The sequence below is a fragment of the Canis lupus genome, chromosome 10 (assembly GCF_003254725.2).
Source record: "Canis lupus dingo isolate Sandy chromosome 10, ASM325472v2, whole genome shotgun sequence".
NCBI classification, from domain to species: domain Eukaryota; kingdom Metazoa; phylum Chordata; class Mammalia; order Carnivora; family Canidae; genus Canis; species Canis lupus.
In genome coordinates, this window is record NC_064252.1 from 22179294 (window position 1) to 22202310 (window position 23017).

Sequence of the window (23017 nt, forward strand, 5' to 3'; positions counted from 1 at the left end):
GTCCTCACCCATTTCACAAATGAGGGAACAGGCTCAAAGGACGGGGAGCTGCCCCAGGCCACACAGTCACACGGCCGTTTGATGATGAGGGCGCGCCGTGGTCCTCCCTTGGAACCCAAGGGAGCGGCTGCCTCCTTGGGGTCCCCTTTCCACTCGGACCAGTTCTCCTGGTGGCTTGGAACCCACTGGTGGCCTGCTCACAGAGTGTCCCTCTGCCCTGGGGCCCAGGCACAGCCCGAGGACCCCAGCGGGTCTGGAAGCCAGCAGGTGCAGCCCTGTATCAGCCGCTCACTTGCTCGCACCTCCCTGCTCCAAGCAAGGCCCATGCTTTGCTGTTTACTGTCTTCGGAGCCCCAGCCATCGGGGGTGCCAGTGGGCTCCCATCTGTGAGCGCAAGGAGGCACACAGAGGTCGTGATGGGCCAGATCACCCTGCATGCTCCATGATTCAGACCCAGCTGCCCCGGCTCCGAGCTCTAGGCAACTTCAGCTCTCCTACATTCTTCCTCGGGAAGCAGCAGTGGCCTCCTTATCTTTGCCAAGTGGCAAAACAAGTGGCACCAGACCATCTGTGGTGGCCGGGGTGATCCAGTGGGATTTCTCCTATTTTCGGCCTTACCCAGCCTCCCTCCCCACCCCAGAAGCCCAGAAGCCACGCTCAGAGGCCACCTCCCCGCTCCATCCCTTCCCTCCCTGGGTCCCACTTCAGGTCCTAGCCTCTCGATCCAGCCTCAGGCCTGAGCCGGTCTTGCTGACGAGCTGCTTGCGGGTTGTGGACTTGTCCAGCTGCCTACAGGCCCGCCCACAGCAGGGCTTCCTCACCTCTGGATGGACGCTGGACTTCCCGCCTCTGGCCCTCACATCCAGCCTCCGCCGTGTCCTTCCTCCGGGCCGGTGGGTCCCAAACCCCAGGCCGTCAGCATCACCTGCAGGCCTTGCCTCCCACGCCAGCATTGCTCATGCAGAAGCTCTGCTGAGGGGCCTGAGACGCTGCGTTTGTGATGCGTCCCCAGAGGATGCAGATGCAGCAGGTCAGGTCCGCACTGTGAAACCACTGCTCTGAGCCTCGATTTTCTCCTCTGTACGATGGGAGTACGTGAGATTAAATGAGATGGGGCATGCTTAGGGTTGTCATCCCCCAGGAGGGTCTTCTGTTTCCCAAGGTCAAGGTCGAGCAGGGGGCCTGGAGGGCTCCCCTGGGCCCTTCTTCCCAAAGTGGTCGTGTCTATCCCCACGGGAGAGGGTGCTTTACTTGGGGCCCAGGATTTCATGAGCACCCCCCCCCCCCCGCCGCCCAGCCTCAGCACTCTGGCTCATGAGGCCTGTCTGCCCACTGGCCAGTGCAGCCCAGCTGGGACTCCCCTCCAGCAGCCCGGGGCGCCCAGGGAGCCCTGTGGGCTGCTCTCTGATTACCTCTCAGCAGAGACAGAGCTTTCCACGAGCTGAGGAGCTTTTGCAAAACCAGAGCCTTTGTGGTTGGAGAAATGTATTCAGCCAACGAAGCCCCTTTTCAGCGATACAAATTAGATACAGCAATCCCTTTTATGAAGATACTAATTAAGCCCGAGACAGCGGGCTCCAGGTTTTTTTCCATTGTTATATTTGCTTAGGCTTTCGCTCCTATTTATCACCATCCACACGACTGGTAAATACTGTCCTGGGTTTGCAGCAGCCTCTGTGGCTGAATAGAGGCCTCCCGCCTTGAGCCAGGGGAGGCAGGGCCCAAAGCCAGGGCAGCTCTGTGACCGTGAGATGGGGGTGGCCAGGGCAGGCCCTTGGGGACCTCTGGGGCTAGGGCACTGGTTTAGCAGAAACCGTGGTACAGACGAGATGTTGCTTCCTTCGAGAGGGGGACCGGGTGTCTGCACCTGTGGTGCCCTCCAGCCGGGCCTCTTGGGCTTGTTGGCAGGTTGTCACCAGTCCACACGGTAGCAGAGGTCATCAACTGGTGACAGGGGTGCCTGGGTGGCTCAGAGGTTGAGTGTCTGCCTTTGGCTCAGGGCGTGATCCCAGAGTCCCAGGATCGAGTCCCGCATCGGGATCCCTGCAAGGAGTCTGCTTCTCCTTCCTCTGCCTGTGTCTCTGCCTCTCTCTCTGTGTCTCTCATGAATAAATAAATAAAATAATAATAATAATAATAATAATAATAATAATAATAAAGCTGGTGACAGGAATGGAGAGGGCTGGACTTCAGACCCCGGCCGGCTTGAGTTAGAGTCCCCCTACCACCTCTTACGAGCTCAGACAGCTCACGGAGCCTCAGTTTTTCCATCTGTAGAGTGGGATCCCAGACCCGGCTGCTAGGATGGCTACGTGGGCTAAATGAGAGGTAGTGTATGAAGGGCAAGGCAGGCGCTCAGTTAACACTGTCCTGGTTGAGTGCCTGCTGTGTGCAGAGCCGCTGGAGGGGATCCCCACGAGGCTTAAGATGCATCTGGGGGACACAGTGCCAGCTGGGCTGGCATGGAGGGAGGTCTGGGTGGTGACAGCTTCCCGGTCTGGACCACTGAGCCCTCCTGGGGAGGGAGGAGGCGCGCAGCACCCCCAGGCTCATGGACTCCCAGGGCAGTGGGGCTTGGGGACCCCCCTCCCCACGCTGACCCTGGGGACTCTGTTTTCCAGTCTTGTCCGCGCACTTCCGAGTCTGTGAGCCCTACACGGACCACAAAGGCCGCTATCACTTTGGCTTCCACTGCCCCCGGCTCTCGGACAACAAAACCTTCATTCTCTGCTGTCACCATAACAACACGGTTTTCAAATACTGCTGCAACGAGACCGAGTTTCAGGCGGTGATGCAGGCGAACCTCACGGCCGGCTCCGAGGGCTACACGCACAAGTGAGTACCGCGCTGGGCCCCCCAACAACTCCCCAGCCCCTTGGACAACCAGAGCAGGCCGGGTGGGCCTGGGAGGATTCTGGGGAAGTCTTCAGGTAACAGGTTTTCGGGCCTGTCTGTCCCGTGACGTTTGCCTTCTCTTCTGAGCAATGGGCACCTGTGAGCCCCCCTCCCGGGGCCGCTGCAGATGTTAGGTGAAGTCAAGGGCGTGGAATGGAAGGTGCGTGGGCCTGGAATCCGCGTTCCTTCCTTCGCGTTGATTGGTACCGCAGATATGGTGTGCCGGTTCCGACCCACAGATTAATCCTACACAGCCCCTTTCTTTAAGGGGATTAGAATGCAGGAGACCAAGGCCCTGATGGAAGAGACCAAGAGTGTAAAGAGAAGTGTACCCTGCAGAAAAGCAGTGGGGAATATGCTGAGTAAAGGCGTGCGGGATTGAAACTACATGCATTTCTCTTACCATGAGTGAAAGAAACTAAGCATCTTTCCGTGGGTTTGAGAGCCACTTGTATTTCTTTTTCTGTGAGTGAGCTGTTTATATCCTTTGCCATTTTCCCATTGAAGTTTTGGCTTTTTTTTTTCTTATTTATTTATAGGGACTCTTTATATGTGAAGGAAATACGATGAGCTGCAAATATTTTGTGTGTCTTTAAATTTGTGTTGCTTTTATCTCATACTCAACTTTTAGTTGTTATGTCAAATCGGGTCCATTTCTTTTCTTTTATGTCTTCTGGGTTTTGTAGCAGACGGGGAAAGGCTTTCCCTGCTCGGAGATCGTTAAAAATCCTCTTACATTTTCTTTCACTTTTTTTTGTGTGTTTTAGTTTTTTGCCTTCAAATCTTTGACCTGTTAGGAATTTATTTGGATGTAATATTTGCATTAGGAATCTAGCTTTATTATTATTATTATTATTATTATTATTATTATTATTATTATTTTTCCAAATGGGTAGCCAGTTGTCCCGAACCATTCACTGAATTGCCCATCACTCCTCCACTGATGTAAACCGCAAACTTTTATACTGTGATATACTAGATTTGAGTCTCTGGATGGATGTTGGTACGTCTTCATGGCTTTCATTGATCTATCCATATACTAGTATCTCACTGTGTTACCTACTGCGGCTTTTGATGTTTTAAAACCTTCTTAGTCTGTTCCCCCAGTTCTTTGGTTATATGAACTTGAGAAGCAGCTTGTTTCATCTTGTCCCCTCCAAGAATCCACTGGGTATTTTTTTTTTACTGACACTATGTTGAATTCATAGATTAATTCAAAGAGAATGGACTTTTCTTGATATTGAATCCAAGCACACAGTACAGACAATCCCTGACTTATGAAGATTCAACTTACGACTTTCCAACTTTTTTTGTGGGGGGGGCTGGGAAGGTAATGACTTTCCAGCTTTTTTTTTTTATGACTTTCCAACTTTACGATGGTAAGAAAGCGGTACGCATTCAGTAGAAACTGTACTTTGAACTTTGATCTTGTGCCAGGGTAGCAGCACACAGGACAACCCTTATTTGCATGCTGGGCAGTGGCAGCGAGCCAAAGCTCCCAGTCAGCAGGCAACCATGAGGCTCCACATCTAACTCACTTGCTAGTTTCTGTCCCTGTATAACCATTCTGGTTTTCGCTTTCAGTACCGTGGTCAGTAAATCACATGACATGGTCCACACTTGTCTACAAGCCTACACCAAGTAGGCTTTCTGGGGATGACTTTGCCTCACTGCAGGCTACGGTGAGCCGTCTGAGCACGTTCAAGGTCAGCTGGGCTAAGCTGTGATGTTTGGTGGGTTGGGTGTAGTAAATGCAGCATGTACTTAATGAAATTTTCAACTTACAACTGGCTTGTTGGGACATAGCCGCATCGTAAGTTGAGGAAGATCTGTTGGTCTTTCCAGTTGTTCAGATGTTCTTGCATAGTGTTTTGGAATGTATCTTCATGGATATTGTATGCATATCTTTTGCACTTGTTCCCACTTACTTCTTTGTACCCTGTTATTATAGATAGGGTCCTTTTTTTCCATTACATCTTCCAACTGACTCTCATTTAGATGACAAAACCTGGGCAGCCCGGGTGGCTCAGTGATTTAGCGCTGCCTTCGGCCCAGGGCCTGATCCTGGAGACCCAGGATCGAGTCCCATGTCGGGCTCCCTGCATGGAGCCTGCTTCTCCCTCTGCCTGTGTCTCTGCCTCTCTCTCTCTGTGTCTCTCATGAATAAATAAAATCTTTAAAAAAAATAATAGATGACAAAACCTAATAGTTTCTAAATATGAAGCTTATACTCAGCCATCTTACTGAACTTTCTTATCTTTGTTATGCTTTTTCAGTTGATTCCTTTAAGTTTCCCATTATGCTACTTGCAAGCAACGATGATTTTATCTGCCTTCCAATTTTTGTGCCTCACTTCTTTTTCTTGTCCAATCATGTTGGCAAGTACCTCTAAAGCCATCTTTGGAATTATCAAGCACTCATCTTCTTCCTGATATTGACTGGGCCACTTCAGATACGTTCCCAATAAGCCTGAGGCTGACTTCTTGGGTGGCTATATATTTTTTTCATGATGAGGAAAAGTTCATTTGGAAGGAGAGTTTTGTTAAGCGACTGTGGAAGGGAGTGGTGGCACCACTGTGGGGGGGCCTGAGCCCCAATCTGTCTGATGTTGGGGCTTAAATGCTTTGCTACTGTGCCGTGCTCACTCAGGGGAAATCTCCTTTCCCTGTGGTCAGGCAGGAGATGCAGACTCCTTGACTATCATCCAAATCTCCCTCCTCCCACCGAGGCTGACTCCCCAGCCTTCCTTCCTCAAATGCATGGGTGCTTCCCCTGAATATCTTGCCATCTGCTCAGGCCTTAGAATAATTCTGTGTGTGAAGTCGTTCAGCAAGTCCTGTCCATCACAAGGGCTGGAACCAGGCCTGGAATCTGACCCAAGCCTTTTATACGACCAAAGACTGACTCTCCAAGGGTGGAGAGAGGTGCCAGCAGTGGGGTTAAGACCCTGGAGTGCAGTCCTTGCCGGCCGAAAGCCAGACGGAAGACAGAGGCTTGGCAAAGCAAGCAGACTTCTCCGAGGCTCTGGCGACTGGTGTCTGGGATCCTTGTTTTGAAGCCCACAGGTTTCTATAATCTGCACATTTCCACAGGATCTCACACAGAATACTCCATCCTCTCAGCACCGTGGGGCCTGGTTGCTGCGAGGAAAAGTTCGGCCATACGATAAAGCCATTCCCCCTGGGGAGGAATGGAAATATTGAAGAAGTTTAGCTTAGCTCGAATTCTTTAATCTCAGAAAGCATTCACAGAGTGCGCGGCATGGGGCTGGCTCTGCGTTCAGCTCTGTCCTTGCCATATCACGGAAGGCACCCGTGGGCTCCATCCTGAGCCCACATCACACACGGGGAAGGCGAGGCATGGGGAGGCTGTGTGATGATGGAGCTAAGCGCCAAGCCGGGTCTGGAGGCTGCTTAAATGAATCTGGGGCCTCCACCAGCCCAGGCAGATCTGAGTTGGGAGGCCCTAGAGTGAGGATCCCCAGCACAGCACCACTGACACCTGGGGCTGGATCCTTCTTTGCGGGGGGAGGCTGCCCCGTGCCTTGGACGTTTAGCAGCCTCCCTCGCCACCACCCACGAGACATTGCTAGCAGCCCCTCCCCACCAGCTGGCTGTGACAACCAGCATGTCTCCTGATGTTGCCAACCGTAGGGTGCAGGATTGCCCTGGCGGAGAGCCACTGCTCTGGAGGGATTCCTCCTTGTTATTCTCTGTCGAGCTTCCCCCTGCCTCCCTTCCCACAGATGTGGATGGAGGCCCAGAGAGGGGCTGTGCTCCTCCCCCAGGCGGTAGCACGCCGGTTGTCCCTGTGCTTCCTGTAGGGAGGCCTGGTGCCGGATTTCCCTGCATCCAGAAGTTGTTACGAAGGTGGGAGCCACGTGGTCCAGAGGAATGAGCATTTCCAGGCAGGGTTCCCTGCAGCCTGAGTTTGAAGTGCCAGGGGAGCCAGGGGGAGCAGCCGCAGGGGCTGGGGACCTCCTACGGCCGCAGGGGTGGAGGGGAGTGGCAGGGGGCCCTGAGGGCTTTAGGCTGAGTCTGTACTCATGGCCGGTGCTGGGGACAAGGACAGAGGACACCACAGGAGCCATGATGAGGAGAGAGGCCAGCGTCACCCAGAGACGGGTGATTCAGAGCTCAGCTCAGAGGCCCTGGAGGCCGCTGCCCGAGCTCAGGGACTTGGGGAGCAGGCCTGAGCCCAGGGAGCCAGACTGGGACTTTGCATCCAGGCAGAGCCCACGGCAGAGAGGGGGCTCCCCGATGTGAAGGAGCTCCGGGTGGTGTCCACCTCTGGGACCGGCCTGCCCACCGGGGCCCTGAGCCCCCCGGATGGGGCCCTGACTCCGGCCTCGGGGCTCTGCTACCCCAGAGAGCCGGGACTTGTCTGGGGGGGGCAGGGTACGCAGCCGGTCTCTGCCAAGGGACCGGACGTTCCACTCTCCCAGACCCGTGACGTGGCCCCGGGCGGCACGGACCCTCCCTGGGCTTCTGGAACATGCCCGGGGTCCGTGAGCAGCCGTGGCGCCTGGCACCCGCCCACGTCACCCACCCCGCCCGTGAATCAGCGAGGAGGCAGGGCTGGTGACAGGGAAAAGGAGAGCGCTTCTGATGACTTATTTATTTGTGTTTTTCTGGAGGAACAGAATGGTTTGTTTTGGTTCTCGCCGCCTGGCGGAAAGGCAGGCAGAGCGAGGGAAGCAGCGCGGCCCACGGCCCCGCAAGGCGCCCCTTCCTGCCGAGCGGGCGCAGGCCCTGGGCCCTCAGGAGCGGCGCTGCGCCCCTTCCCTCGCCAGGCGCCGGGGACCCTGAGCCCCGACCAGCCGGGCCCGCGGGACGGCGGAGGCGCGGGGCGGTGAGTGGGCGCTCCCTGGCCAGGCAGGTGCTGCGAGAGGCGGACAGTGGGAGGGATCCCGGGGAGGCAGAAGGGGCCTCCGAGGCTCCAAGGGCGGCCTGCGTGCATTACCGTGCTTCCCTTGGCCGCACGTGAAGCCTCCGTCCCCCAGAGCTTTCCCTCCCCAGCGCCGGAGGACCTGAGAGCCCCCGAGCCCTGGGTCTCCTCCCGCGGGGCCCGTCCTGCCCGCCTCACAGCCCCGTCCAGATACTTCGAGTGCTAGATGCAGCCCCTGAGTGTGGTCCGAAGCTTCCGGATATTCTTGTCCATTCTTCAGCCCCGTCAGGCCCCATTAGGCACCAACCCCGAGTGCCCACCGGCAGCCTTCTAAAGACCAAAGACTTTCTAGAATCATGCTGTTTCATAATCAGAATGCTCTCTGCCAAGCCAGGGGGAGGGAAACAAATGAACAATTTTGAGCACTTATCGTAATGCGAGGGGCCTCCCAGCACCTTTGATCCACATAGAGGTGTTATCTAGGGAGAGGGTCCTCCCCTGGCCCCCTTACACCAGGGTGAAAAGGCGCCTGTAGTCGCACAGCACACACAGGGCCCAGCAGGGTGGGGGACAGGTGCATTAGTCACCTGGGTCAGTCACGCTCGGTGATGAGCAGCCCCGAAATCCCCATGCTTCCAGGCTCAAGGGCTTATTTTGGGCTCACGCTCTGTGTCCTTCTGGGATCACCTGCGGCTCTGTGCGTGCAGCGTTCTGTGGCCCAGGCCAATGGAGCGCACCCCATCTGGGGCAGGATGTCCCCGTGGCAGAGGGTAAAGAACACTGGTGGAAGCACGAGGCGGCTCTTAGACTTCTGCTCAGAAGCAGCCACAACTCGGCTGCTCACAGTCTGTTGGCCGAAGCACATCCTTTGGCCCAGCCTATTACCAGTAAGGCTGGTGAGAGGCATGAGGACGACGCAGGGAGGGACAGTGAGTGTTTGGGTAGCCGTGGACTCTGGTGGGGGGACTTCCGGCCCCAGCCGCCCGTCTGGCTGATGGACCTGCTCCAGTAACAGTAGGCATTCGGTTAATTTCTCCAGCAGGGGTTTTTGTTTATCACTTGGGAGACACCCAAAGAATGTGACTCAGTAAATATCCCCAAACCCACTGAAAATTTGCTATCTGTGGCTTTCGGCTGGCTTCACATCTTGCCCCATAAAACAGCCTCTGTTTTATCTCCTGCCCTTTACACAACATAGGCATGGACACCACAAAGCCCCCTGCATCTGGATGGAATTAATTTCCAGATCACATTTTAAAAATTGAATTAAAAAACTCAGAATGCTTCCAGCCAGCCAACCATGGGGGAGGTCAGGCCGAGAAAGGCAGAAGAGCTGCCTGGGGATGGCATCTGTGGCCTGGGCCCTCCAGCCAGCTGCCACTCCCGCGTGGGCTCCCTTGCAGGGAAGTGGGAGTCCACGCATGCGGCATCTCCCACAGGTGCACCCCTCGTTTCCTGAGTGGGGAGGGCAGAGGGAGCAAGTCACCACTCCCCCGTTCCCCCCTCAGCCCCCCAAAGGCCAGCTGGAGCAGCCAGCGGCGACAGGGACCTGCAGGCCCAGCAGGGCCCATGCACACATGCAAAGGCAGTGACACAGTGAGATGCAGGATGCTCGGGGGGCAGGGACTGGAGTCTGTCCCCAGGTCCTCAGGTCCCCAGGTCCTCAGGTCCCCAGATCCCCAGGTTCTCAGGTCCCCAGGTCCCCAGGTCCCCAAGTCCTCAGGTCCCCAGTCCTCAGGTTCCCAGGTCCTCGGGTCCCTGGGTCCTCGGGTCCCCGGGTCCTCGGGTCCCCAGGTCCCCAGGTCCTCAGGTCCTCAGGTCCTGGTACACGGGAGCCAGACAAGAGGACCACACCACGCAACTATAGGAAACCCCTCCCTGGACACGTGGCCAGGACCTTGGGGTTCTCCCAAGATTCAGCACACCCCGGGGATACATGGACCTGGGTCCGAATCCCAGTGCGGCCACTTCCCAGCTGGCTGGTGACTGTTGAGTTTTCTTTTAATGATTGGTGGAGAAAATTAAAGACAGCAGAGCCAGGCGGTAGGTTCGAGAGTGCTTTAATGGGGAGCACTCCCGGGTGAGGTTCCGTGACTCGTGACTCGGAGAGGCTCGAGTCAGGGAAGTCGCACCCAGGCAAACCTCAGGGGGGTTATAAAGAGTTTATGGTGGGAAGATGAGAGTAGGGCGGCGTTGGCGAGAAGATGCTGGCCGGGGGTCGGCCATTCTGAGGTCCCCAGTCTCGCCAGCCCAACAGCGACTTTGCCTGCCCGGCGCCCACCTCCTCGCCTGTGCATGGGGCAGACTGGCCCGTTTGCCACCTCCCGGTACCACTGCCGGGGTGATGGCCAGCAGGGCTATCAACTATTAGCGAACACGAACACGTAGAGGGAAGGTAACATGTAGCCGGGAAGCTAATTATATCAGGCCACCATCGTCGCCAGCTCACCTTACACCCCACGTGTGTCAGCAGTGGCCCCCCGACCCCAGCCTCAAGGGATCTCAGATGAGCCTCTTAATTCTTCCGAGCCTCAGTTTGCCATCTCTAGAATGGGGATGGTGGTGATAGCAGTAATGCCTCCTTCTGCGTTTGCTCAGCGTGCTGACCGGGCTCCCGTGCAGAGCGCGCACGCCTGCCGCCGTCCTCGCTATGGTTCTGTCTCAGTCCTGCTGGCTCCAGGCCCAGCTGTGGCCCAGCCCCCGCCCCCAGCTCCCTCCGCTCCCTCTCTGCGGGGCAGCATCTGCACGCAGCTGCCCTGCCTCCCCCTTCCCACTCCCCTCCCTCAGCCCTGAGGCTGCTGCCATGGGAACCACCAGGGAAAGGCCTGATGCTTGCAGAGATGCCCATGCTGTGCGGGCTCTGGGGAGCCTGGAGAGAGGGTGCTGGGGACGTCAGGAGGGCCGCAGACCAGAGCCAGACCGCGTCCTCTGTCCACCCCAGGCCTCCTGCCCTCGCGAGCCAGGCCGGGCTGCCAGCCTCTGCTGTCCTACAGAAATCACACCCAGATGTATCCAGGCGAAGAAGGCAGGCGGCTTGGGGCCTGGCTGTCAGTCATTCACACCTTAGTGTAAACAAGCCCCCAGGCTGCTGCAGGCCTCACAGGGGTGGTGGCTGGAGGTGGGGCCGCACAGGGGAAGGGGGCAGCCCAGATACACAGCTGCGTCCAGGCCCTCAAGCAGACACCAAGGCCTGAGCACTTACCAGGGCCAGCCCCACGCTGAGTGCCTGATACCGAGACCTCCCACTTGAGGGGCTGCAAGCACCAGAGCCAAGTTTTCAAGGGGAGGATTTGGTTAAGTAACATGAGGGGTGGCGTTGCAGGCAAAGAGCACATGTGGGCAAAAGTGAGCAGCCCCTGGTCCAGGCCCAGGGGTCAGAGGGCAACAGCCCCTGCCTCACTGCTGAGGCCAAAGCTGGGCAGGGGGTAAACTGAGACCAGAAGAGGCCTCAGTCATGTCCTGCAGATCCAGAGACACATAGGGGTTCTCCAGGCCACACAGCACAGCTGGTCCAAGTCAGACCCTGGACCGGGTCTCCCGGCACCAGCCTGTGCTCTCCCACCTCAGGCAGGGTCTAGAGGGACCCCAAGGGGCCCGGTCTGGGCAGGAGCTGGGGGTGGGGCCCCCTCCTTGTGAGCAGGGGCTGCGAGGCTGGACACTGGCTCTGCCCGTGCAGTGTGTGGCCTGTGCCACCCGCCGGCACACACCCACCTGAGCAGATGCCGCAGCAGCGAGCACACGGAGGCGGTGTCTGGGTGATTCATAAATCAGCCCCTTTAGGTAGCTGTGGGCCCTGGTGAGCACCGTTGGGAGCACAGCAGCCCCGGCTGCACCGGCCAGCCCCAGAAACAGCCCCCCTGGCACCCAGGGGACACTCGGACCCCGGCCTGGGAGGGGGACAGATGGAGCCAGACAGCCTGGTCCCGGGGAGGGTGGGGAAGAGGGTGCAGCAACCCCCCCGGGGGAAGGGGGGCATGAGGTGAGCTCTCGGCAACACAGGTGGGTGTGAGGTGCCCCAGGGTGCCCAGGGCGGATGCTGGGGGCCAGGGGCCTACGGGCTCAGGAAGTTGGGTTGGTTTGTCCTCAGACAACAGATGTCCCATGTTTGTGGGGGATCGGAGGGGGTTAGGGAGGAGCTGTGGGGGGACCAGGGGTGGAAGAAGCAGGAAGGGATGCAGGAGACCTCCTAAGCCAGGAGCCAGGGGGCAGGCACAGGAGACAGCTGGCCCCTCCCACGTCGGGAGGGACCCGAGGGTGACGGTCTCTCCAAAGCCTCTCCCAGAGAGGGGCCCCCCTGAGATCCTGGGGGAGATGCTCTGGGGCAGAAGGAGGGACGGGGGTGGGTGGGGTGGATTCCAAGGATCTGGGAGGAGGCTATCAGGCAGGTGGGGGAGAGAGGGCGGAGGGTGGGCGTGGGGAGGGGGGACCCAGACTCCCTGCTCCAGGGGGGCGGTGGGGGTGATGCAGCCCCTCCCCACTGGTGCCCCCAGGTGGCCCCGTGGGTGAGCTCCGTCTTTGGGGGCTGCTTCCTCTCGCCCCTCAAACTCTGTCTCCCTTTTCCCCCAGCAACTACACCGCCCTGCTGGGAGTGTGGATCTACGGCTTCTTCGTGTTGATGCTGCTGGTCCTGGATCTTTTGTATTACTCGGCAATGAACTACGACATTTGCAAGGTTTACCTGGCGCGGTGGGGCATCCACGGACGATGGATGAAACAGGACCCCCGGCGGTGGGGCAACCCTGCCCGGCCCCCCCGGCCAGGGCAGCCCACCCCGCAGCCCCAGCCCCCGCCAGGCCTGCTGCCACAGGCGCCCCCGGCCGTGCACACGCTGCAGGGAGACGCCCACAGCCCGCCGCTCATGACCTTCCAGAGCTCGTCCGCCTGGTGAGTGGTTGCCGTCGGGGCCCGGCGCCGCGGTGGATCACTGGGCTTTGCCAAGCTGGGAAAACAGCGGGTCTGGCTCCCCGATGACCCGATCGTGCGCGTATCTTATTGGCCAAGCGGGACTCGAGGTTGCCCGTGGGCCCGAGTCAACAATGCGAGGTGGAAACGGAGCTGGGGAGCCAGGCGTGCGGGTTTACGCCCGAGAGCCTGATGTGGGGGTGATGGTGGTGGATGGAGCGGTGGATGGAGCTGTGAGTTTCCCGGCTGCCGAGGCAAAGGGGGCAATTGGATGGCTTTCCCAAGTGTTCAGGGTCAAACGGGGCAAATGGGTGTTTGGGGTCGGGGGCTAAGCTTTCTCAGCGTGAAGTTAGGAAGTAAGCCTGTTCCTGGGTTGGTTCCTTGTGTTCCCATGCCCTGAGGCAGGCTGCTTAGCGATGGCTCAGGGGACAGGAAGGGAGGCGGCCAGGGAGGTGGGGTGTCAGGGGGTCAGCCTAGAAGCGTGGCTGTGTGGCTCTCACTTCCGCCCAGTCCCAGGCACCTGGGGGGTGGGGGATGACCAGCCTCGTCCCCGAAGAGTTGGAGGGAGGGAGGAGGGCTGTACATTTTGGAGCAGGAGCCCCCTGGGAGGGAGGCCGGCACAAAGGACAGCAAGGAGCCAGGCAGAGGGCAGATACCACCACCCCCACCCCCCCCACCACCCCCCCCACCCCCCCACCCCGGCAAGAGGTCGGAAACCGAGCTGCAGCCACAGGCATGTGGGACGTGGGGCGCGTCACCCCGGGGCACCCCAACACTGAGCCCAGGCTGCACAATCCGTCGCAGAGCCCGCCTGCCCGCAGACGCACGCGTTTTCAGCACAGCGATCACTGTTGAGTCCATGAGCTTTGCGGGAACCCCGACCTGGGTTCGAGTCCCAGCTCTGCCGTTTACCAGCTCTGTGTGCAGACAAATAACCTCAGCCCTCGGGACCTTCCAGTCCTCGGGGAGTAGTGGAGAGAGTGAGCCTGGTCCCCCGCCAGGGTCCCCCAAGGGTTAAATTAAACCCCTGGCACCTAGTAGGTGCCCGGTTAACCGTCGGTGCTTCCTTGCTGGGGGAGGCAACCAGGCTCGATGAGGATGAGGATCACGGACCGAATAGCCAGCAGGTAGCGACCTTTTCAATAATAAATGACTTAAATAATGAATAAGATGCACTTAAATCAGCTTATTGATCGAGTAATTGCCCCATCTGTCACGCAGAAGACAAAAACACAGCCCTGTTCAGCTCAGCTTGACAAATGCCGACTGAGCCGGTCCCCTGGGTCCTCCCCCCACCCCCACCCCCCGGTCAAGGCAATGGGTGGAAAACCTTGAGGAGCAGAGAGGAGGGCATGAACCCGCACAGAGCTACGCGTGAAACCGGCCTGACCCGGCGGCAGCGGGGTTTTCTGTGGCAGGGGACACACCTGGGGTGTTTGTCAGCATGAGGTCTTGGGTCTCCTCCCCTCAGAGCCCAGTGGTCAGCAACCCCTGGGGGGTCGTGCCTGAGGTACCAGAGTTAGAACCGCTGGAAAGCATCGTTACAAGCAGCCAGGTGTTTGGAGAGCAGGGATCCTTTCATTTGAGCGATGGCTCTCTCCCCACCCCCTTACCCCTGACCCCCCCCCCCATTTGGAATGCCTTGAGCCCCCCTGAGCCTGCCAAGCTTGTTGGGATTGTGCATCAGGTCTCAACAGGGGACCGAGCCCTGTGGCCTAAGTGGGAGACGTTTAATTTAGGTGCTCGGGGCTCCTCGTGTCCCCCTGGTTCCCACCCTGTGGACCCAGGATGGCACCCCTGTAAGCGCGTGAGCGCCCATAAAACAGGTCATCAGAAGCCCGTGAGGATGGGATGTGGGATAAAGGATTCACCTGGCGACTCCCAGCTCCTGCTCTGCCCTCGACAACCTGGGGTGACCCTGGGCGAGGGGTTCCCTGCTTGGGCTTCCCCTCTACCCGAGGCGGGGAGAGGGGCGGGCGCGGCGAGCCCTGGTTAGCTGCTGGCCTCCTGGTGGCTGCCTGTGGTGGCAGCAGCATCTGTTGAGCACTTGCTGTGTCCCTGGCACTGTGTTGGCTCCAACCCCACGGGCTTGGTGCCAGGGTTGGGGGGGTGTGGGGAAGAGGGTGAGTGGTTTCCCCAGAGTCACGGGGCGATGACGCAGCAGGGCTCTGGCTGCCGCCCCTGTGCTGGCGGAGACCCCCTACCTCCCACCGTGTGCTGGGCACTGAGGACGGGACACGTGAGACCCCACACATGGGTGAACCAGCTCGGAAGGTCGGAGGATGGGACACATCCTGGGGGCGGAGCCAGTGCATGGGGGAGGGCACAGCCAGGGGGTCTGAGCAGGTGTCCCGGGCAGAGAGCCCGGGCTGCGACCCACTGTGGTGTGGCCCCCAGGGTGTCACCGGGTGTCACGGGTGTGTGGCTGGGGCAGGGCTGGGCTCTTCTCACTCACAGCTTCTACCAGAACAAGAGCTGGAGTCTGTGCCGCTTCATTTCCAAACTGTCACCCTGGGTCCTCCAAACAGCCGCCTGAGCTGCGTCCCTGGCCTGGCAGAGATGCGTCCCCCTGGGGCACAGATCCCACCAGTGGCTCCCCTGCTCCTCACCTCCAGGGCCCGGGGACCTCAGGCTCCTGCACCCCACTCCAGCCATCCCCCCACCACTCAGCTCTGCAGCAGAGCGACCTCCTTCCTGCCCAGAGGCCCTGCTCTTCCCCTCCTCACCCACCACCTGGGAACCCCGGTCACCTTGCCCCTTGGGTCACAACTTCCTGGTTGGCAGGCCCCCTGGCCCATCCTGCCCCTGCCCCCCGCCACGGCCGAGGCCATTGACTGCCCTGCCTGCCGTTCTGACTGTAACCCGGCTGGACACCCCAGCCCCGCATGACGCAGCCGCGACCTGGTGTCACAGCCGTGGAGCCACCACGGGGCGCTGAACAGTCACCACGAGTGCGTCTCGGGGGCACAAGGCTGCTCAGCCCCCAGGCCCCTTCCAGAAGCCCCCGCAGACGGCTGGCTCGCTCTCTCTCTCTGTCCCCCACTCCAGGACTCCTTCCTTCGGCGGCCCCTCCCTCCTTGTCCGTCCCTGCACCATGCACTGATCCCAGGACCTCTGGCGCCTGGACGCTTCTCCCTCCGTGGCCCCCGGTTTCTCCTCACAGGGGCCAGGGCACCCGCACACCAGACCCTTCCCCGTGTGGGGGGCGGGAGGAGGGGTGCGAACTCACACGCATCACCTGGGTTCCTGCATCTCCATTAGGTTCATGGCACCCTGGGGTTCCATGTGCTTATTCAGAGTTTTTATTTGGGGGGGGAGGGAGGCGTTCGGGGTCCAGGGATGCAGGAAGGGACAGAAACGGGGGATGGGAGAGGGAAGCGGTCGCCGCCGTGTTCCTGTCGCAGGCTCTGTGCGGGGCTTGGCACCGACGCCACCAGGGCCGTCACTCTTACCAAGTGGGTGGTGTCGGTATTAGCAGCCCCGCTAGGGAGGCTGGGAGCAGCAGGTCTGCCTGGGGCTGCGGTTGAGCCCCGGGTTCACGAGCCACTGGCACCAGTGGTAGGCTCTGCGACCTCAACTGTCCACACCTCAGTTTCCCCATGAAGACACCAGAGGTCACAACCATCTTGAGAATTCAAGGGGGGGATCCTCAGGGAGGGGCCGGGCCTGCTGCCTGGCCCCATGTCATCAGCCCGAGTGGCCTCTCAGGCGGGCAGGTCAAGGGGGTCAGGGTCCTGCCTGCTCACCCAGCGCCCCACATGGCTGGCCTCGGCCACTGTCCTCTCCTGTCTGCCCTGCGCGCCAAGGATGTTGTGCCCCATTTTTGGATGTGGAACCTGGGAGCTCGGGGGAGGTCAATGGGTCACCCCGGGTAACCCAGCAAAGGGGAGACTGAGGCAGGGCCCCACCCCAGGGCTGAGTGTCACCCCACAGCCAGTGGGCCTCTGCTGGGGACTCGGCCACGGTGGCGGGGGGCTGAGGCTCTGGTCAGGACCCCAGGCCGGAGGGTAGGAGGGAAGCAGCCCCCAGGAGAGGCAGCCCCGGGGGCTCCACGGAGGAGGCCCATGTCTGCCCAGCCCGGCTCTGCTCTGTGGCCCCAGACACCCACTCTGTCCAGCCCCTGCCCCAGACCCTGCCCCAGACCCTGCCCCAGACCCTGCCCCTGCTCCTGTCCCTGCCCCCATCTCTGCCCCTGCCCCTGCCCCCACCCCACCCCAGCAATGCCAGGTTCTGGCCACCAGCCCGAGGCCTGGTTGCCTCTGCAGCAGGATGGCCAGGCTCTCCCCATCCATGTGGTGGGCCAGCCTGCGGGGTGCTGCCTTCAGCTCCCCCTCCCCTGACTCCCGTCATCCTCCCCAAAGTGGGGACAAGGCGCCCTTGTGGTTCTCTGCGCACCTGCCTGCTGTTCTTGTCTCTCAAACATGGGGGGGTGCACTTCGGGTCACGCTGCCCTCCTCCAGCTCCTGGAGCAGCAGGACCTGAAATTTGGGCTGCAGCTCAGCTCCCCTCCCTCTCCCTCCCTCCCTTCTCTCTCCTCCTCCCCTCCCTCTCTTCCCCCTCCCCTCCCCTTTCCCCCCTCTCCCCCTTCCCTCCTCCCCTCCCTCCCCCTCCCTCACTTCTCTCTCCTCTTCCACTCTTTCCCTCTTCTCCCCTCCTCCTCCTCCGCTCCCTCTCCCTGTCCACCCCCTCCCCTCCCCTCCCCTTTCCCTCTTCTCCTCCCTCCCTCACTTCCTACTCAGACTGAGCATTCAGCCAACACTCTGAGGCTCCAGCACCACCCCCCGCGGCCCCCCGCCCCCCCCCCCCCCCCCCCCCCGTCCTGTCTGTCCTTGGCCCCGCCCCGCCCACCATCACTGACACTGGGCCACACCCTCCCTCAGCCAGAACCCGAGCCCAGGCCAGTGCAGGGACCTCAGTGTTGGGTTCAGGGTGCACAGTGGGTGCACAGCTTCTCCTCCACTGAGCTGGAACGCCCCTCTGTCCCCTCACACTGGGACTCAGGACTCCTGCCCGCCCCAGGGGCCCTCATGGCCAAAAGGGGAACAGAGGGCACCCCCTGGGGCCCTGGGGCCTCCATGCCCTGGCCTTCACTCCTGCCTGCGCTGCCAGGAGACCCTCCAAGGTGCAGCGCTGTCATCCTTGCTGTCTCGTCCTGAGGACCAAGTGCCCACCTGAAACCCCAGGCTCCCTCCCACTCCCACCCCCCTCCTGCAGGGCCTCAGCCCCTGGCCTGGCCCCCAAAGCCTTCCCCACCCCACTGCTCTCTCTGAAGCCTCCCTGTGAACAGCACTGGGAGCCGTGGCTGCGTGCACAGTGTAGACGCTGCCCTCCAGAGTTGTCTCCACTGGCTGCCCCCTGACTCCTGCAGTGAGAACTGAGCACAGTGGGGTTATCATCCCCTTTTACAGATGAGCCAACACAGGCCCAGAGACGGCAAGCGATTTGCCCAAGGCCACACAGTAAATCCCTGGGCTTGAGCCAGACCTTCCTTGTCCCAGGTCTCCCAGGACCAAGGAGGACCCTGAGCCAACTGCCACAGGCCACTACCTGCCTCCGAGCCTCTTCCTTTTTTTTTTTTTTTTTAAGATTTTATTTATTCATGAGAATACACAGAGAGGAGAGAGAGAAGCAGAGACACAGACAGAGGGAGAAGTCCGAGCCTCTTCCTGCCTTGTCCCCAGCCTCCCTCCTTCCCCTGCAGGCCTGGCGCCCCCTCTGGCCCTTGCCGAGTCACACCTCTCTGGGGAACACTCCTATTCATCCTTCAAAACCTTCCTGAGGTCACCAGCCCTGCTCGGGCCTGAGGGATGAGGCAGTGACAGGAGAGGAGGCCGCCCGGACCCCGTGGCCTCTCCGTCTTTCAGAACTCAGGGCAAACTTCCTGACTTGGCCTGGGAAGAGTGTTGTTTGCGTATCTCAAACTTGAATGGCCGTTCAGTCCCCTGGGTTTTGTTAGAGTTGCCAGTTCTGGTGTGACTGGTCCGGGTTGGGCCTGGGAGGTACCGATGCTGCCGGCCTGGGGGCCGCCCCTCGAGTGGCAGGGCCAGAGCTGGGAGCGACTTTGCAGGGTGGTCTCTGAGACTCCTGGGCCCGGATTGACAGAAGGAGGACAGAGAGTCTGGGGTGGGGGGTCTGGCCCCTTAGACAGGAGAGGAACAGCTCCCCGAAGTCCGCCCGGCCTGCCAGCAAAGCCCCAGCCAGAGCGGGGCTTGGGTGGGCACAGAAGGATCTCAGATCACTCAAGATCCTGTAGAACCAAATTGCATCAGGCTCTGACGGGTCCTGGAGGTTCCTTTAGTGGCAGCAGGGGTGCCCTGCGCCCAAGGGGCTCCCAGGGCAGGACAGAGGACAGCCACAGTTACACAAAGTGCCTGGAGAAGCTGGACAAGGCCTCTGCGAACTGCATGGTGGGGAGGAGTCAGGGCAGGCTTCCTGGAGGAGGCAGAGGCAAGGTGGAGCCAGACCTGGGGAGCTAAGGGGAGGTCACTGGGTTGGAACAAAATGGAAAAGCCGCTTCAGACAGGAAGCAGCACCAGTAAAGACCACAGGGACCCTGGACATTGCAAGAGGCTTGCAGATGTCATGTGGCCCGAGGCAGAACTGGACTGTGGGCCGATGCGTGGGGCGCCTCTCAGCCCCAAGGCCCCTGTTGCCAGCAAAGCCCCCACAGCAGCCTGTCCCACCTCCTTCCTCCCTAACCCCAAACCCGAACCCTTTGGCTCTCGATAGAACTCTTCAGAGGCCTCGCCATGGGTGCCCGGAGTTCACCCAACCCCACACCCTTCCTCCCCAAAAAGCTCGGGATCCCGGCCCCGCGGCCAGATTCTTGGAATGTGGTTTCCGTGGGAGGCCACGGGCCAACGGCAAGGAATTCCAGAAAGCCAGGAGGCAGACAGGGAGACGGTTGGCATGACATCAAATACCAAGGAGGCGTCAGTGATTGGAACTCAGGAGGCAGGGAGTGTCTGTGTGCGGGTGGAGTTTCAGGCCCCGTGGCTCTCAGCCGGCCTGGAAGGCCCCCAGCCTGTCCCCCAGGATCCCAAGCCTGTCCCCCAGGATCCCCCCCCTCCTCCCACCCCGGCCCCGTCCGCAGGGAAGGCACATCCTCTTGCCCCCCGACCAGCGGGCAGCACGGAGTCGGGGGTGACCGTGCGGTGTGTCCTCAGACAGGTTGCCGGCCCTCCCTGAGTCTCAGCACTTCCCCTGAGCCCGTCGCAGGCTGCTGCTGATTCCTTTCCGGGAGCCGCGCCCTCACCCCGCCAGTCCTTCCTCAGCCCCCGGGGGAGGCTTGGCCCAAGGAGGGATGCTGGGGTTTTGTGCCAGGGAGCACATTTAAGATCGCAGCCCAGCAGGTGCCACGCGGAGCACTCAGGCAGGGTGTCCTCCAACCCCCCACCCCCCGCGGGAATGTGAGAATGAGTGTTTTGTCTGCTTGGTCTGCCGCTGTGTCCCCAGCTCTCCAATGCTGACTTGATGAACCCCCCATTTCACAGCTGAGAAAAGCGAGGCACAGTGAGGTTAGGTACCTGGTCACAGGCGCACCCAGCATCGGGACACTGGGCAGCTTGGAGGACTGCGCGGCGTTCAGGCCCAGGTCCGCCCCCTGGTCCCCTCGGCCAGGGAGCCAGACACGACAAGGCAGGCAGGACACAGGAGACAGAGCCCGAGGGCCTCGGATGCCCCAGGCAGCCTTGGCTGGGAGCTGGCTGTGCCACAGGTGCTCAGCCCCTCGCGGGGCAGAGGGGGAGGACGATGAGGTGTGGGGTCCAATCCTGGGCCAGAGACCAGTAGGGACAGGAGCCCATCTTCCCACCCCTGTTCCGGGCCGGGCACCTGGACGTTCAGCTGGGCTGACCCAGGGACAGATAATGGCAGTGAGCCATCAGCCTCCTTTGACAGGAGGGAGCCCAGAGGGTACCCAGTCCAGACGGGGCATCGGGAGAGCTTCCTGGAGGAGGCGACAGCTGGAATGCTCTTCACAGATGAGTAATAATTGGGCAAAAATATAAAGGGGGGAGGGTGTCGCTGGTGGGAGGAAGAACACGTGCAAAGGCCCGGGTAAGGGTCAGGACACTCGGGGTCCCCGCAGGGAGCAGCCGTCCTGGGACAGAGTGCATCTCAACGTTCTCCTTCTAACAGGATAATCACATTCCTTTCTCTGGTGAGAACCTCTTTACTGATGCTATTGCACAAGAGGCCAGAAAGGCCCCCCTGAAAGTCTTCTCTCTTCCTGCTCCTTCCCTGCCCCAAGGGCCACCAAAGACCCAGACACAGACCCCAATTCAGGGGTCTTAGGACAGACCGGGCCCCAGGGTCCAGGAGAAAGGACCAGACCACATCCAAAGCGACCGGGGCTGAGGCTGGTGGACTTTCCCGCTTGTAACAACCAGCAAACCCCACACCACTGGAGCAGAGGGGAGGGGTCGGAGGAAGGGAAGCAGTTTGGATGGAAAGCCACGGGCAACCAAGGTTCAAAGCCCGCGTCTGCCCTCCTGAGTTGTGGAACCCACACAGGTCCTGCAACCTCTCACCCCCCACCCTGCCCCGGGGTCCTCATAGGCTCCGGGGTCACCCGGAAAGGGCGAAGAGGGCCTGGGCAGCCCGGAGCCAGAGCACCTGGTCCTGAGGCCTAGGCCTAGCTATCAGCCTCTCAGCCCTCCCCGAGGCGTAGCGCGTCATCCCCGGCAGCGCCCTGTCCACGCCATTGCCATCTGCACATCAGGTTGCGTATCCTGGGTTTTTAGTTTAACGTTGTGTCTTGGCGAGCTCGCTGCATTACTGGGGAGGCTTCCTAACGCTGCTGTACTGGCTGCTTTAGCCGTCCGTTGAGAGATGATGGTTCATAAGTCGGTGACCCACTTCCCTGACTCAGGCCACCAGAGGCCTCTGAACCCCCTACACGCACACGCACACACACACGCACATGCACAGTGCTTCTCCCTCCACCCCTCGGAGCATCGCTCTGCCTCGAGCCGGGCCCCTGCGCCTCCAGGGCCAGAGGGTTTCCAGATGTGGGCATCAGGCGACCACAGCCCATGATGGAGCGCTGGCTCACTCGCTCCCAAAGCCTCCTGCCTCGTTGGAACGACCCCACCTGCTACGATGCTCTATTTTTATTTATTTATTTATTTATTTATTTATTTATTTATTTATTTATTTATATTATTTTTCTTTATGGGCAGGAAACAGTGTTTAGATGCAAAACCCGTTAGAGGCAGACAGACCTGGGTTCAGATCTTGCGCCCCCATTTTTGGATCCCTGGAATCCCTCCTGCAGGTGTGGGAGCCAGAGTCCCCTCACCTGGAGCGCAGAACGATAGAATCAGCACCGTCTGGCTCAGCAAGAGGAGACGCAGAAACCGCCCCCCCCCAGTGTTCCTCCTCTCACCCCCGGCGTTGTGTCAGACTGGGGCGGTTTTTCTGTGATGTTGAGGACAGCGGTCAGCTGTCCCAGGGTCCCCAGCCCTCCGGGCTGAGTGCTAGCTGCCCAGGGAGCAGTCAACACTGGAAAGGGTTTCAGTGGACACGTAGGAGTTTTCTGGAAGTGGAGATATGGCCACGTGGGCAGAATGCAGCTCAAGCTAAGTCGCAGAGGATGGGAGAGGCTAGTAAGAAGTGGGGAGCCCCGGGGGACCTCCAGCCCCTGGGTCCCGCTCCTCGCGGTTCTCAGCCCCACCTTGGTTCCCCTTTGCTGCCGCCTCCTCGTCTCCCCAGCCGTCCACACCACAGGGCCCAGGGCTCCCACCTTGACCCTGTTCTCTCTGTCTCCACCCACGGGAGCCCCACCTGCCCTGACAGCTCCAGACTTGTCCCTCTGCACCTGCCTTCTGGGTCTGTCTCCACTGCCGTGTCCACCACCCCCCGCCACCGACTCCAGACTCGGCCCTGTGAACCCTGAGTCCTCACAGGCGGCCCCTTCGGGTATTCAGTGGGCACACCCAGCGTCCTCTGCCCTCCCGCCATCTCCTCGGGACGGAATCCCTGACTCTTTGCCACTTCGCACATCCTAGCCGGGACACTGGGAAAACGGACCCAGAATCCACCCTCCACTCCCCTCTACCAAAACCACCCACCTGGCCCATCCTCCTGCCGGACTGAGGCGGGGCCTTCAAAGTCTCGTCCTGCTTCCTTCCTTTGCCGCCCACAGCAGCAGAGCAATCCTGTAAAAATGTAAATCAAGGCCTGCTGATGTCTCCCCTCTCTCTAGAAGATGAATCCCAAATCCTTTCAATGGCCCACAACCTCATCTGATACCCGTCCCGGTCCCTCTGTCCTCATCTCCCCGGATTACTCCAACCACACTGGCCTCCCTGCTGTTCCTGGAGCTCTCCAA

At 60.1% G+C, this 23017-nt stretch overlaps 1 protein-coding gene across 3 annotated transcripts in view; it reads left to right on the plus strand.

The window, feature by feature from the left end:
• Nucleotides 1–23017, plus strand: part of SHISAL1 (shisa like 1) — a 74631-nt gene that overhangs the window by 26796 nt on the left and 24818 nt on the right. For all 3 annotated transcript variants that reach the window (XR_004819288.2, XM_025456914.3, XM_025456906.3), the window contains exons 3-4: nt 2622–2835; nt 12349–12666. Coding sequence is in view for 2 of the 3 variants with exons in the window: in XM_025456914.3 (XP_025312699.1) it covers nt 2622–2835; nt 12349–12666 (532 nt within the window). In the remaining variant the exon portion in view is untranslated. The remainder of the gene's footprint in view (nt 1–2621; nt 2836–12348; nt 12667–23017) is intronic.